Here is a 16,015-nt window from a genome sequence, read left to right on the forward strand (position 1 = left end):
TACTTCCATCCACACTGCCGTGGCTCGTTTCGAAACGTGTTTTTTATTCCGCCTATAAGCCCCCCCCCCCTCCCCTCGAATAACCGAATAAGCCCCTCCATTACTAATCCCACCCAAAACCCCTTACGAAGTTGTATTAGTCCAGGGCTTATAACCGGGATTTTACGGTATATGTTGTGTTCTTGGGCATGATACCTCACTTTCACTGACGAAGCTCGAAACTGAACTGACTTCAAAAACTGCTGGGCCACTACTGGGGGCTACCTCCAGGCAGTACGCCCCTTGAAAGCCAGGATGTCCACCCCTTGTTGGTTCCACCTTGAAATTCAATAAAGGTTGATTCATTCTCTATGTTTGTTGGACTGACATTTTTACAACTAATGAGAAAAAAATGATCACCCAAATTCAGTCTTGGTACATTTAATATTATAAAAGTTTTTTCATTTAAGGTTACTGCACATTAAAACAGAAGCAGGAGCCTGACACAAGTGCAAAATGAACAATCTTTCAAGCTAGCCTGGCTAGAGTAATATATTCTAATGTAAACTAAAACATTTTCTGAAACCTTTTTCATGCGATGATCCTGGTTACACTTAATATTGATACCTCCGTTTTGTAAGAAAAAATATCTTACAGATTTTTTCAGAATCTTTCGTAAAAAGGTAATTCCTGTACTTCTTCTGGGCACAAATCGGCCCTCAGTACCAGGCTTTGACCGCGCGAGTTTGTGCTTTTCTCCTGACACCCTTGCGTATAACACTTAATATTGATACCTCCGTTTTGTAAGAAAAAATATCTTACAGATTTTTTCAGAATCTTTCGTAAAAAGGTAATTCCTGTACTTCTTCTGGGCACAAATCGGCCCTCAGTACCAGGCTTTGACCGCGCGAGTTTGTGCTTTTCTCCTGACACCCTTGCGTATAACACTTAATATTGATACCTCCGTTTTGTAAGAAAAAATATCTTACCAGGAGCCCATTACCCGGAGCGTGCAACTTCCACATTGCGTCTGTGAAACAGCGTTTTCACAAGTAAAGTTATTTTTAGATACGATATTCCCGGGAATTGGTTTCAGATAGCCAATCACAAGCGATTTCGTAATAGACTGTTGATACTTGACTGCAGTACCTTATCCATCTGTGAAATTAACATAGCAGATACATGCGAGGAAACTTTTTAAGAGTGTTCTGACAGCATTTCAAGCGATGATTTCAGTATTTCCTCGCAAAGTAGTAAATGACTGTAAGTTATTTGAGTTCGGATTCGGGGGGGGGGGGGGGTCAAGGGGCATTATTCCTGATGTTTGTTCTATTGTTCTATTTGAGAATCGAAGAGTAGCGAGCCATTCCTTCATGGGAGCTGCTCCCCCAGCCCTTAACGTTTGTCTCGACGCAAGGGTGTCAGGAGAAAAACACAAATTCGCGCGGTCAAAGCCTGGTACTGAGGGCCGATTAAGAAGTACAGGAATAGGCAATTTCCGATATATTAAAATTCTAACTTGGTCCCGAGGCTTTGGGAATAAAACAAAAGAAATCACGTCGAGGTTCAGGAATGAATAAATTATTTCTTTTGTTTTATTCCTCCAAGCCTCGGAGCCAAGTTAGAATATTAATATATCGGATTGGCCTATTACCTTTTTTGGATAAAGCTTATTTATTTTGCTGCATTTTACTCGAATTAATTGAAAACCAGGGCCTTTTCTACTGCATTATTTATTTATTTTTTATCAAATTTGTTCCCATAGCATCACAACAAACACGGATCTTCGATTTGATCAAAAATTTGAATTGAATTGAGTGCGATACGAGTACAGTTCGCGATATTTTTGGCTAAAATTATATGCAAATCCGTCGAGTATAATGAACAATTTTATAGTATAGTAAGGTAAAGAAATAAAATGGGGGCATGTAATGAGGGGGAGCGGGCGTCACTGATACAAACTTGAAAGTAGCGACAGAATAGCAGAAAATTGTCTTCTTTAATACGATAAACTCGCCGAGTCAAGAGATCTGCCCTGAAAAGCTTCAAAGCCATGGCCAGTATCAAAACGAGGCAGGAAGTCGTAGTAAATGACAAAGCCGATATCTGGAGTTGACGCGCTGCCAAAACTGATGCGTGGAAAGTCGATAGAAAGGAAAACTTAGTCCCACTAAGTTGACTATTGGGACTTCTTCTAGGTTTCGTAAAAGAATTCCTTGATTTCCCGCAAATTCGCGATGGTGGCTACAAGAAAAATGGTACACTCATGTCTAGCCAAGACAGCAAAAGGCACATGCACTCTGCTGAGGATTACATTCTATATTCAAATTTCCAACCAATGTTTCGACTTCCTTAGCGAAACGATACACTTCCGCATGGGTTAATAAATGACATAAATCGGCTTACACATTTCAGTTTCATGAGGAAGTCTAGAAAATGTAAATGAAACTACAATTGACCTACATCCTGAACAGAAGCAATCTTTTAAACGGAATAAGTTCCCATTGTTAACCCTTCGGTCGCTCTCAGAAGAAGCAGCATTCTTGTTTCAAAAGGCCTGTATGTTGGGGTGTATTGTTCCCAATAGGCGGGAGACTAAAAAAACTCTGAAAATTCAAGTTATGTAAGTAGCTGGGTGCGAAAGGCAAACAACAGCCGGTTCGAAAGTAAGCATCAAGCCAAAATATTCATTTTCGACAACTCGAATTCCGGAGTGTAACTATATTTTATATAAATTGGGCGCAAGGCAAAGCAAAAATTCTTCATATATTTCAGTTTCACCCGAGACGCGTTGTTACGGTTTGGAACCTTAGTTTTGTCGATTTCTGTTGGCTTGAAAAATAAGTAAAAAATTCCAAGTGCGGTAGCACCGGACTCTCGAAACTTAGCCATCATTGTCCATTATATTTTCAACAACTATTTCCGCATAGAAAGAAGCCAGCTGGGACCGTGCCAATCAAAACTGGAAACTTTAAAGCGAATGCGGGCATTTGTGGATTGGAGTGCGTTTTGTTTATTTCGAAATTGCTGCCTCGGCCACTTTCGGGAAATGCTTTTCCCAAGCGGCTTGGCAATGTTTTGATTGATATTGTAGATCATTGTAAAATATACTCCACTATACTGAATATGCCGGGAAAATATGACCCTATATATGGCACAACATATATCACACGCTCGGTTTTAAGCAATTCCTTCGTCAAGAGCACTGTTAGGTCCAATTTTAACTGCGGGTATTAAAGAGTGTAGGTGATATTTTCGTCAGGTCATCGCTAACGGACCCACTTAGACTCGTGTCGACGATCAAGCTGTAATTATTCGAGTGCGAGAAAAACACAAAGTAAACAGTGCTAAAACACATGAATGTTAGCACGTTTTGAGAAACTACATAATATTTCAACTCCAGCAAGAAATTAAGAACTTCCTGGCTTTTAGAAAATGAAAGAATTCTTTACAGTATTAACAAATGCAGTAGATTTCGCGCTCGCGTGTTATTTATCGATGTCCCGCTGCCAAGGCAACAACCCCCTGTCCATTTTCCCGCCCTTTTCCCACGCGTGCTCCAATATTCTTTATCGCCTCACTAGGTCTCACTACGGCTTGCTAAAAATATCGAATCCAATAAAGAAACTTCTTTGCCGACGTACAATCTTATAAATGGACTAAATACGTGGATCGTCTAGAGAATTATAATATTTTATAGTCAATGCCAAGAGATCAAGTCTTTACTTTTACAATTATCGTGCCGTTGGCCTATTGGCTCGCAGTAAGATCTCTTTTCAACCCACGTCTAGGAAATATTCAAATTTGCGTCATTGCGTGGGAGATTTGTTGAGAATCATTCAACAGAGGCTGTTTTTCCCTTTAACTTTTCTTCGTGAGCCTTCGCTTGGCTTGCAGTTTATAAGTACAACTATAGAAACGCATGAATTTTTTTCTGTATAAAACAAACTTGCTTTCCATGGCCGAGGACATTTCTTTTTGGCTCGAATGTTGGCCTTGAGGAATATATTTCTAATTCATAAAAGGGCCAACAATGAAATTTTCTACTCCAGCAGTACATTACTGGCCAGGAATATTCAAAAGTCACCCTTTTTATACCAGCTTCAATGAATCAATACAAAATAGCTTTTTTAACCACATTGAATTTTATTTAATAAATTACGCAATGTTCTCTAAGTTCCATACAATCAATGTATATTGTCCAAGTTAATGTTCAAAAAGGCATGACGCCAACACAAAGAGCCCATACTTACAAGTATTTATTTACACCTAGGACTCGACCATTTCAATTTACCTCTTATGCAATATTGAGCAAGAGTTTTAAACATTTACATATTCCTTCAGAACATATTAAATATGCTTCGATAAAGAAGACAAAAATATGCCTCGACATAATGACACTGCCAAATACACCTTTTCAAGTTGAAAATATAACTCTTAATTCATATATGTTAACTTAAATAGGTAAATAGTCAAATTTATCATAATTCCAACTTTTACAGATTACATAAAACTTACAAATAATATGGGAGAAGTTTGATCAGTGGCAAAAAGATTTTGTACATTCAACTATGACTTATTGTATAATTATTTAATCCAACTTAAGGTCTAGCCTTAACCACTGATGAAAAATTTCCCATTCCTATTTTTAACAAATATAATATTTTCTTTTAACTTTGTTCTTGCCAGCAAGAAATATAATACATATTTACAATGAATGATGACTTATATTATCTGAAATGTGACTGAATATTTCTAACGGTTCGAAATATTTTTCCAATATGATCGAATGTGCTTTGTTCTGAATTATCCAGAACATTTGTATAGTCAACTAAATGAAAACAAATTTTGACTATTTTACAACTTATAAATTACGTCCATATTAAAATAGCGTTCATTTTACCCTTCTAGTACAACCACTTTCAAGTATTTTTGAAAATAAAGACAGCAAATTTAATTAATATTTTCAATATTTAACTTTAAGAAAAATACCAGTCATTGTCAGTGGTTGACCAGGAAATCTTTGCTGGCAACTAACGATTTTTGAACTTAAATTAAAAAAAACTTTAAAGGAAAACTATGATAGAAAGGAAACACTAAGTTTGTAAAATCAAAACAAAATACAGCCCATATTAGAAAGGAAGGTTGAAACGAGGCAGACAAATTGTGTATTTGACAGCTAGACCAAAAAGAATAGTGTCTGATTTTTCTGGGCTCCTATTGGCTGGCCAAGTGTTTCCTCATTTCATATGCCTTCAGCTGTCTCTTGCCGCCTCATGCGCCAGACGTACGAGAATTCGATAGCAACACATTGCGTGTTATGAATATTCATGTTTACACATCCTTCTCGTTTTCCTCGATGATTGTATTTTGGTAGGAGAACATGTTCAAACTTTTCTTCACAGCCTCGGTTAGGTCTTCGATCTTCATGTCCTCCGGGTATCCTCGCATGATCGGGTCTTGTTTCTGTTCCAGAAAGCAGTGTTGAAGAGTCGACACGCTGCCCGGCCGACAGATGCGTAACCAACCCACCGACTCGGCAGCTGAAAATCGGTACTGTCTGATCAAATAACAAGCGATCAGAGTTCCTGTTCTTCCCAAACCTGCTCGGCAATGAACGGCCACGGCTCCGTCGCACTGATCGACGACTCTCGTAAACTTCTTGATGATCGCTTTCGTAGGAATTCCGCCATCTTCATAATAAAGATCGTTGTGAGTAAAACCGTTGGCGGTAAAACAACGTGCGTCGTAAATAAGCCCGTACCTCGCCATGTTATCGTCCTTGTTCAGTCTTACAACTCCTTTCACGCCGCTCTGTCTGAAATATTTCCTTAGTCGACTAAATCGACTTGTTTTAAGTTCAGGCCTTCTTTGAGGATCAGTCAGTGCTAACAATTTGCCGGGAACGATCCAGTTCAAATCAAAAGCGCGCTCTTCTTGCTCATATCTATTCAAGTCGAACTCGTCGAAGTTGAAGAACCCCAGTGCTGTTGCCTTCTCAAAACCTTTAAGGCAGTCCAAGATGCTAAGGTTATGAGATAGATTTCCATTTAGATCGCAATAAGAAACCAGAGTGGATGGCAGAAAGTGCTGCTCCAATAAGCCATAAATTTCCTCCGCGGTCATTTTGAGTTGACACATCGCGAACGCGCCACACAGGAAAACAGAGCGTGTTCGCTTCTTCGCGTCGGAAAATCCCTCGTTTGCGGTTGTGTAAAGGACAATCTTCTTCGAGGCCGGGACCATGTGAAGTTTAGTGTTCACGAGGCAACAGAAGCGATATATTCCAGCCAGATTTGGCGGACCGAAGTAAGGTGTGTCGTGAAATTTACAACCGTCGAGAGTCCAGTCATGATCCACGCTAAAATAATGATAAGATGCGTTGTTTCGCGGTTTACAACTCACACTCACAAAATATAGGCGATCTTTAACCACCTCGCAAGAACTCATGATGTTCCTGTCCCACATTTTCGTTTTCGTGTCTTTTTAGCACGAGGAACGAATCTACGATTCTCTCTGAACCAAAACAAAAGAGTAAAATAAACCGTCGTCGTGGCGCGCTAACATGCAGTCATTCATTCATGGCTATGGCGCATTTGCATAGCACGTGATAACAACAAAGAGATGATTGGTCAAAAGCAGACAGCTAAAGAATTGATTGTTTTGTAAGCCAATCAGAACAAGCAGGAAACAATTGAGTGGGTTCTCATGTTCCAAAGTTCATCCCAGAGGAATTTGGCGCGAAAGCCGGAGTATTTTCGGAATGAGACATATCAACAGTCAGGTCACGCGCCTCGCAAGTTCGCTTGTTGACAAGGAAGTTGTTATTTTCAACAATTTTCCGTGAGTCAACTGGAAATATCGAATGGCTTTTTTTCACTCGCTTTGCTAAGCAGTATGACCTTTTCTTTTTTATTCGAATTACTCATTCTAGACTGTAATTACGCAATGAGAAATACCTGCTTGTGAAATATACAGCATTCCAATGCAAATTTGCTTAGTTCCGCGACAGCTCAGGCTAATCGCATGTGACAATGACGCAGGGAGAATATTATCGCGGAACATTCCAAAACATCAAGAGTTTCAGTGTGAAATAGGGTACAAAAATCAACATATGTCTCAGCTTGGAGATGAAAATTCGTCCATGCGGTTTAGCAGGTACCGAAGCGACAGATTAGATCCCCGGGGAGCGACTTTTTGTTCCTTTTGTCAAATAAAAATCCTAGCCGAAACATAGGAAAAAGCAAATCTGCAAACGATTACAACATCGGAATTTTATCAGTATATTTTTATTCATTTAGAAATTAAGTGAAAAGGGCCATCGAGATCCGGCGCTCGTGAGTTTAAATTTTGTCCGAACAGACTAGAGAAATCTCGGGACCCGGCGCACGTAATCGGCTTGGCGGGCCAAAAATACGTGGTCAAAGTAAAGTGCTTCAGCGGTTTATAAACTTGTAATAAGTATTCTCGAATCCGTGTACGTGTAGCTTTATTTCCGATTTAAAGTCACGTCTTTGCTATATACTCTTTGCCTTTTTTTGATTTCTCTCTCATTTCGTGTAGTTACCCGTGTTTACCTCAGTTTATGAGCATAGTCACGTTTATGAATAACCCATAAGCGTCAAGTTTATAGCCCTGCTGGAGTGCGTTGTCATCAGTAACTGCAAGCACAATATCAATCGAGTTATCACTATCGGAGCGTATCTAAAAATATCCGCATTAAATCTCGACAGTACGTCTAGAGGGCAAATCTATAAACTGATCCTTGTTTTCAAAAATAATATTTTTAATGACAAATATGATCAGCAATACATGTAAATGTGCGTGCATGCAATAACTTTCTTATTTCCCCGGGCTTATTTTCGATCGTGACTCGCTAATTTGTTCAAACATCGGTTGTAAACACAGCAAGCACCACTTGCTGTGCTCGATGTTTTGTTTGTTCAATGAACACAATGCAGGGAAATGGTTCTACAGTGGCTTCAAACTGAGTGAAACAGCAGGTTGTGTTTACGATGGAAAAGCTCCTAATTAAACCGTATCCTGTAACCGGGGTGAAAAGTTGAAAAAACATGAAAGCGTGCGTCACATCCGCCGTACGGGGTCTGCACGAACCACTTTTGTTTGCAAGTTATAAGCTAGCTTTAAGAAACTTTAATTATTATTTTTCTTAAAAACACGACGCAGCTGTCTGGCAAGGGCTGGTTTGTGTCCTCGTGTGGGTAAATTGTAGTCATGCTTTACGAGGTGAAGAATACATAGCCGCACGTGTTTCAGCGGTTTCAGGAACTGGCGTTGCAGTGATCAAGTGCCTCAGCAGCTTCCTTTGGGTCAGCCAACGTACAAGAGAGAAGCTTAAGCCACTTCTTAGAGGTGTTTGATGATCGGCTGGATGGCGAAGTTGTCAGCTAAAGGAAAACAAGATGTACGCTCAATTTAAATGTCTACACGTACAAACAATATTAAAAAATAAGGCAAAAAAAAAAATGGTGAAGCCTACTCTTTTTTGCGCCGGAAACGCCAATTAATTTTCTTTCTTTGGTCGTCGAAATTAGAAGATTTTAAAAATACATTAATCGTCGGAAAGGAGCCGATAAGATTCACGGACCGTTGCTTGTCTTAACAAAGCGAAGAGTTCAAGCTACAGTAGTTTATTTTACACAGATGATTTTTGTGGGGTGGTATCGGTGAAAAGGTAAGGTGTACTGATGAGATTTTAATACCTTAAAGAAAACTTTACATCTCTCCAACAAAAACTGCACTTTCAACTGTGTTAACTGAGAAATAGTCCAGGAAACCAAATCCATTGCCTTGTAAAGAAAAGAAGAAATAAGAAAAATGTCAGCAAAGATTTTACCCTTGAGTGCAAATACTTAGTGCCGGAATAAAAACATTCAAACAGGTTGTACATGTAATTTGTTATCGACAAGTCCCCATTCCTTTTCCATGTATCAACCCCGCTTTTTTAAACTTCAATTAAAAAAAATCCACTTCCCCTCCACCCTTTTAAGACACTCCATGCCTTGAACACGGAATAACAATACAGTCCCTCCGAAAGCTTGCTTAGATTCAATATGACGTTGTCAGTAAGCGTGCCAAAGGAGTCGGTTTAGCAGGACCACCAGTTGCAGCAGTTGCTGTTAAGCGCAGATGAGTTGCCCACGAGGCGATTTGTTTTTACGTTTTTAACCCGTTATTTTGCACTGCCAGTTCACGCGGCTTGGAACAATCGTAGAAAAAGACTTACTTTACATCCAAATATGTCCTCTGCACACTTTTCAGTGAGCCTGCAATTTTCTATTGTTCCAGTGTGGTCAGATAGAGAGACTCCCAACTCATACTGTGTCTTTATTGTCTGCTGCGAGGTTGAACTTCCAGGTCCTGGATTCACGGATGTGGCACACTCCGGGTTTGAACACATGTCGCTAAGAAGAGCTATCCTTTGGTTACACACGACACTAAAACAAAAAGAAAGAAAGAAAAAAAAAATCGTGATGAAAGTAAATTTAAAAACATTTTTTGGGGGCCGCGAAACCTTTTTCTCTAAGGCATTGAACAGTTTCTACATTGTTAAGGTGGCTAAGGAAATGTTTTCCCAAATTAATTTCCCAATTTAAGTTCCGTTTATTGACGACAAATGCTGAACAAAAAAAGAAAGGAAATTTAAAGAGAAGAAAAGGTCTATGACGCATAACTTCGCTCAGCCCTTAACATTTCTAAATAGCATTAACAATTCTTGATTGCATTCAAGCACTCGTTATTATTTCATTTTTTAATTCACCCTTATGAATTTGAAGGTGGTTTAAATTTTGGCGTAGAAAACCAAAAAAAAAAACTTTGGAAAACTCACCACCGTGAGGTGATTATTTGCTTTACATCACTGTCAATGTCAAACGAAGTCAAGAAAGCATAAACGATGCCCAGTGTTGGGAACTGCTGCGGATTGGTGTCCAGCTCTGCCATCAGTTGCTTGAGTTGTTGTATGCTGTACACGTCCTTTATATTCTCAACTAAAAATAAATAATTAAAATAGAACAAATGAGAAAAGAATGTAATGCAAGTCTTCAAATTCCAAATTAAAATTATGAAAAATATTGAATCAGAGCGCAACAAGCCCAAGTCAAAACAATAAAAACAACAACAACAACAATAAAACGTGTACGCATTCGGAACCTAAAATTTTACTGACGTATACAGCCAAGCAATGAAACTAACCATCGAATGATGACTCAGGATTGTTCAAAGAATCGTCATCTAGGAGTTCCATTGACTGTGCATAATTGTATAAGTAACGAGCCTCCATGGTGTCTGAAATATTTAAGATAACAGGAGAAACTAAATATATACTGAACTACAGAAAATTATATATGTAATGCAGCTTATTTTAGACTCATTTTAACCATTTCCACCCTAAATTTCCACACATGTGGCAATCCCTTTTAAGCCCAAGCTAAAACTAAAGTCGCTGAGAGCACGTTATATTGAGTTTTAGGCCAACCGAGGGGTGGAGGGGGAGGTAGAGTTTGGAGCCCTAGCCTGATAACAACATTTACCACAGAGCACAGAGCCCTGAATGATATAAGACGTGTAAGACGATTTTAGAAATTCGAGAATTAAAAGATATTTTCTTACTTGGATTTGCAGTAATAATTGTTTTGTTATCACAAGTAGCAATCATGCACTTTTTAAAGTCATCAAACGTCACTTTCACATCTGCGATGAAAAGAACTATAAAAGAGAAAAAAGAGGAAACTCATGTTAGAAATGATGTGCAAAAGATTATGCAAAGCGGTGAAAGGTCTTCAAAGCAAAAATATTATTCAAACTTTATGTGGTTACTTATAATTTCAATTTGTCCTTACTTATATCTTTAGGCACCCACATCTGAGCTAACTCTATTGTGTCCTCATCCCACCTGAAATTAAATATTAATTATTTAGACAGAAATAACTGGTAAATTATAAATAAGTACTATCATCATCATTTATCCGTTCTGCAAGTGGAGAATTGGGCCGTAAGCTCTCTGCCTTCAGGCTGTTCTGTCCTCCGCAGCTGATGCTGCTGCTGCCCATGTTCTTAAAACCTTTCTTTTCCAGCTCCCTTTCGACAGTCCTTCTCCAAGTCTCGCGCGGTCGACCCCGTTAAAAAAGTACTATAGAAAGCACTTTTTATCTAGGAGAAGGAAATAGATGTGACATGTTGCAGAAAAATGCTTGAAATTTGCATGAATTAGCTTGACATTCTGTTTTGTTTTATTTCCAGATGTCTATAGTGACTCTATATTGTACCTTAAAATGAGTTGTTTTCACAACTGCAGATGGAATACTTACATGACCAATGGAAATGATAAGCAAGTCTCATCAAAAAGTATTACTTCACATCTCTTAACATGTTTTCCTGTTTTAGTAATGATGTCTTTTGGTACTCCAACCTGTGTGAAAGAGATAAAGATTCAAAATAACACTTGGTAACTACCTAAGTGATCAAATGTAAATGTAAATTTGTTTTGGCAAAGTACGTATTGTACCTTAAGAAAATGACCCAAAAGCATGATGGCTGCTTTCTGACCCTATACTAGGATTATAGGCACGCAATGTGTACAGAAAGCGGAATGAGTACCAAAGGTTACATAGCTGCAGTAATTTTCACACATTGCAGGCCTATGAGCCACAGTACTAGGGTTGAACCTCCTCTTTTGGACACCCCTTGTAGGTTAAAGTGGACAATTTCCATAAATGGGCACTTTTTCAGGTCCCCGGCCACACACAAATAATACATTTTTAACCTTCCATGAGCAGACACCTAGTGCTCTTAAGCGGCGCCTGGAAAAGGTCGCAGCCACATACACACACTACATTTTAAACCTTCCATCACCAGACACCTCTTCTAAACAGACACTTTTTTTAGGTCCTTATTTTGTCTGCTTACAGGCAGTTTGACTATGCCGTAATTATTTTTGTTGATAGGATTCCCACAGAGACCCATAAGGGTTGTTCAACCCTTGTGGGTTTCTGATTCCCATCAGTCTGAATATTATTTTGTTTCTTTCATGAATAACGTATTAACTGGCTAGTGGCAACTGACAGCAAAATGTATGTTTTTCCTTTTTATTATTTGATATTAGATTCCTGTTATTTTGAAATACTTACATTCTTAACAACAGCCTGAATATTGACGTGTTCTCCATGCAAGTTCTGGTCATTGGCTATGATATCTCCCAATGTATAGAAGTCATTACTGGTTTTGATGGGTATATGTGAAATATTGTCAAACTCGCTCATGTCCCATCCACTGAATAAGCTGACAGAAGAATGTGTTTCACTGACATGCAACTGGTATGGACTAAAAATACAAAAAGTATAAAGTTAACATCAGAATTATTAAAAGCAGTCTTAATTGTAAAAAGTAGAATTTCATTCATTTACTATTTTAGGTTTAAAGAGGGTCCTGAAAGGGGGGAGGGGGTATAAATCCCATTTCCCAGCCTACTGTTTTCCCAAACTTTCAAAATCCCAGTCCCAGTTCTATTGTTTTTATGTCTGTGATTCCCATTCCAAGTGACCAAATCCCAGTCCCAGTGACACAAATCCAATTTTCTCAATGAAAATTTGCCTAAATCCCGGCCAGTTCCCATTTTACCCGTACTTTCTAGGAAAATTTAAATATAAATGTTTGTAAATGTACAAAACAAATAAAACTCTGCTTAACATGGAGTAAAGTAAGAGAAGGAATAGTCCTTATCATTACGAAATCATACTGTACAAGTTTCGTTAAAAATATTTACCTTGGTGTCCATGGCCTCCATCTTTGCTCAGCCTCGTTACTTTGCTTGTTTTGGATCTGTGGATTTCTTACTTCCACTGTAGCAGAAAAAGAGAATTAAACTTTGATTTGTTCTAGATCTTACATATTATCTGTATGAAGATTGTACTTTGAAACTAAGTTTTTCTCGTACCTACGTCGTTTATTTTGAAGGAAGTTGCAAGGTTCTTGATAAAATTTTCACTCCCCCAGCAGTTAACATTGATAAAGTCTGTAGGCGAGTCTCTCAGCGTGAAAAAGAAGTGAAATTTTTCGCTACCTGGGTCTGCAAAAATGTTAAACAACGAAATTGTTAGTGTCAATTTAAATACAAAATAATTCAACTTATGATGCTTCAAATAAATCTTACTCTTTCTGTCCGGAAATGAATGAACTCCCTGTTTGGCGATGACAAGTCCCACTAAGTTCTAGAAAACAAAATTTAAGGAAAATAAAAACAACAAAAATTGGAAATTTCATCAGTGCTATTATATCTTATTGAGGTTTGTGAAGTGAAATTAGAAACTCTGCCTGTTTCTTAAAAGTGTTAGTACGAATTTCAACTTATAAAAGACAAGCGAGTATGTTTCAAATGCGAAAAATAAAACCATAGGTTAACGCACTAATTTAAGGTAACATTTATAAAACAATTTAAAATCAGTTTTCTTACACAATTGCTCATTCCTTGGCACAAGTCGCGAATGGAAGTTCCTCCTTTGGAAATGTCTCCGAAGTCACCGGCATTGAAACCTGTGCCATCAGGCCAAGCTGTCTGTGTCCCAAAGCCATTAAAAGTCATCTTCAAGTTCGTCAAAAGGTGCTTAATACATGGAAAATAGTTTTCAATTACATTTTACAGGAGAAACGAGATAAAAATGGTTAAATTTGACTGAGAAGAAAGGAAATCGTGGGAGGAAAATAAAGAAAAAAGCTGATTGGTTGTTTTGGTGACTATGAATTTTGCGCGGGAAAAATCAGGAACGAACGCGGCAACCATATTACCCACAATTCCTTTCTACATGTCCACATCACGCATGTGCTAAGCAAATGGCGGATGTAAAGAGGAACGAAATCTGGGAAGATATTTTTTTAAAATTCTCGCCATGTGACGCTTAATTCTCAACGTGTATCGATGGCTACAAGGTAAACTTAGTTTTGAACCTCACAGAAATGCAACGATAGCTTTATCGCTGAGGTTTTTGTCTTGTTTCGCTGTAGACTCGAACGACTTTTTCTGCTTCTTGACACTGGTTCCACTGCAGTCACTCGCAAGGCAGCGGCGCAACAGCTTGGAGAAGTGCAAAAGCTTCATCCTCATGAGCTCCAGAATCTTCTCAGCAGGGTAGGGCTCTTGTTCTTAAAGCTTTAGTTAAAATACCGGAAACACCTTGAGGTGTGTGAACTTAAGTTGTTAACCATCAATGGTGTAAATTATTTAGGTCAATTCGATCGACCTGTCCTGTGTGGACAAAAAGGTTATGAAATCTTTCAATTAAAAAAGTGCTCTTTTGACTGAGCTTAACGTTATATTTAATTACTTGCCTTGAAATATTTTTGTTAAAGCTGCTTGTACGTCTAAAAATTGAAAATTAAGCTTATATATAAACTCACGATCGCACGCATGTATGTACATGTAAACAAATGTGTCAAGTTTTCGCAGCTGAAAAGTGGACTGACTTTGATTTTCAATATAATAAGAAATTTATATCTGCTCTACAATAACATAGCACAAAAATTCTTCATAATTCTGACAATCTAGGTCATTTCATGCATATGTTGAAATCTAGTAAATAAATAAAGTTAAATAAAGTTTATGATAATAATAATAATAATAACAGTTCTTAGCACGCACTTTACATACGTCTCAGTGCGTTTACATTTGAAATTTAAAAGTAAAAATATAAAAACCCGATTTAAATTACAATCAGATAAAAATACGCTAAGGATAAAAAAAAATATGATGATGATGATGATGATAGTACATTAAGTCCCTTTTACACATGCATAGCAGATAGAAAAGAAGTTCTGAGACAACATATTAGACTTTTTTAGTGACTAATCATATGATTTTCACTGTAATGCTATTTTTGCTAACTTAAGTGTGAGCTTCATGACAGCTACATGATTACCGGTACTTTTACTACACCTTTCAATAATGCATGAGCTCTGAAGTTTAAAACCCAACTAAGGATTGCACCTTTTACTGCCAGTTAAATCACAACCGACAGAGGCGACCTTTTGAACCAGTTGAAGTGAACTTTTGTTTCCTATGAGTTCTGCTTAGATGATTGACGGCAGCAGAAAACGTTCACATTGATTGAGCAGAGTTTGCATGTTATTAAAAGGCACAGTAATCTGACTTATGCTCCTAATCCTTTACTTTATATTGTACAACAGGTGCATGTCTTTCTCAAGAGCAACAGCTGGGACACAAGGATTGCCGCTGGTCAGGCTATTGAGGCTATTGCACAGAATGTACCTCAGTGGAATCCAGCAGCACAAAATATCAAGGGTATGAAATGCATATTTATATGGTTTGATCTTAATCAAATGTCCCAAAGCTAACAGATAAAGCAACCCTAGCCTCCAAGTTTATTTATTTTTTGCCACCAACTGCTTTAAGTTGGTCGCCAGTGAAAAATTTAATACACTTACAGGTAATAAAGTTCACGCTTTCAATCCTTCTTCTCAATTATTTTAAGTTGCCAGGCTGGCGACTTCGGATCCAATTTAGTCACCAGCTCCAAAATTTTAGTCTCCATGGCGACTTTAAATGGTCTTAACTAAGGGTTGTAAAGGCATCCTCTCTGCCAGGACAAATGACATAAAAAAGGAGTTGCTAGTCAGGAGTAGTGTATTGAATTCGATACCATAATGTTAAATACCCAAAAACCCTCAGATGGTTTCTAAAAGGTCTGATTAGGCTGGTTACAAACACATGCCACACACAACTACAATAATGGTCATTTCAACATTACAGCCCATAACAAGAACAGGGTCCCACCCTTTATCAGGGATCCATATTCGTTTTTTCTCCAATGCAGCCGGGCAAGTACAAGATGACAACTTGCCCTGGCAAATTTTACTTGCCCGTCATGACAAGGCACCGAAAAAGTTAAGAAAAGTTACTTTTTGTTATTATCACTGACATGTATTAAACTGTAAAAATCACTAGACAACGAATCTGTATAATAATTATAAATATAATGAGACTACTGGCCGCTCCACATCACGC

At 38.1% G+C, this 16,015-nt stretch overlaps 2 protein-coding genes and 1 pseudogene across 2 annotated transcripts in view; 1 reads left to right on the plus strand and 2 right to left on the minus strand.

The window, feature by feature from the left end:
• Positions 1-4,105: 4,105 nt before the first annotated feature.
• Positions 4,106-6,559, minus strand: LOC144634041 (dual specificity protein phosphatase CDC14AB pseudogene; annotated as a pseudogene).
• A 1,185-nt stretch (positions 6,560-7,744) lies between these two features.
• Positions 7,745-13,716, minus strand: LOC144634036 (meiosis-specific with OB domain-containing protein-like). Its single transcript, XM_078492979.1, has 13 exons — positions 13,451-13,716; positions 13,151-13,208; positions 12,935-13,066; positions 12,764-12,839; positions 12,129-12,321; positions 11,310-11,410; positions 10,842-10,894; positions 10,612-10,707; positions 10,195-10,287; positions 9,830-9,989; positions 9,227-9,437; positions 8,703-8,789; positions 7,745-8,387 (listed from the first exon to the last, which is right to left on the minus strand). The coding sequence occupies exons 1-13, from the start codon at positions 13,577-13,579 to the stop codon at positions 8,262-8,264; spliced, it is 1,515 nt and encodes a 504-aa protein (XP_078349105.1). The 5' UTR covers positions 13,580-13,716; the 3' UTR covers positions 7,745-8,261.
• A 93-nt stretch (positions 13,717-13,809) lies between these two features.
• The window catches only part of LOC144634029 (TATA-binding protein-associated factor 172-like), a 34,160-nt gene continuing 31,954 nt past the window's right edge, over positions 13,810-16,015 (plus strand). The window contains exons 1-3 of the mRNA XM_078492967.1: positions 13,810-13,923; positions 13,999-14,122; positions 15,178-15,292. Coding sequence (XP_078349093.1) covers positions 13,913-13,923; positions 13,999-14,122; positions 15,178-15,292 — 250 coding nt within the window. The 5' untranslated portion in view covers positions 13,810-13,912. The remainder of the gene's footprint in view (positions 13,924-13,998; positions 14,123-15,177; positions 15,293-16,015) is intronic.

The sequence above is a fragment of the Oculina patagonica genome, chromosome 12 (assembly GCF_052425735.1).
Source record: "Oculina patagonica isolate OP01 chromosome 12, crgOcupat, whole genome shotgun sequence".
Classification (NCBI taxonomy): Eukaryota; Metazoa; Cnidaria; class Anthozoa; order Scleractinia; family Oculinidae; genus Oculina; species Oculina patagonica.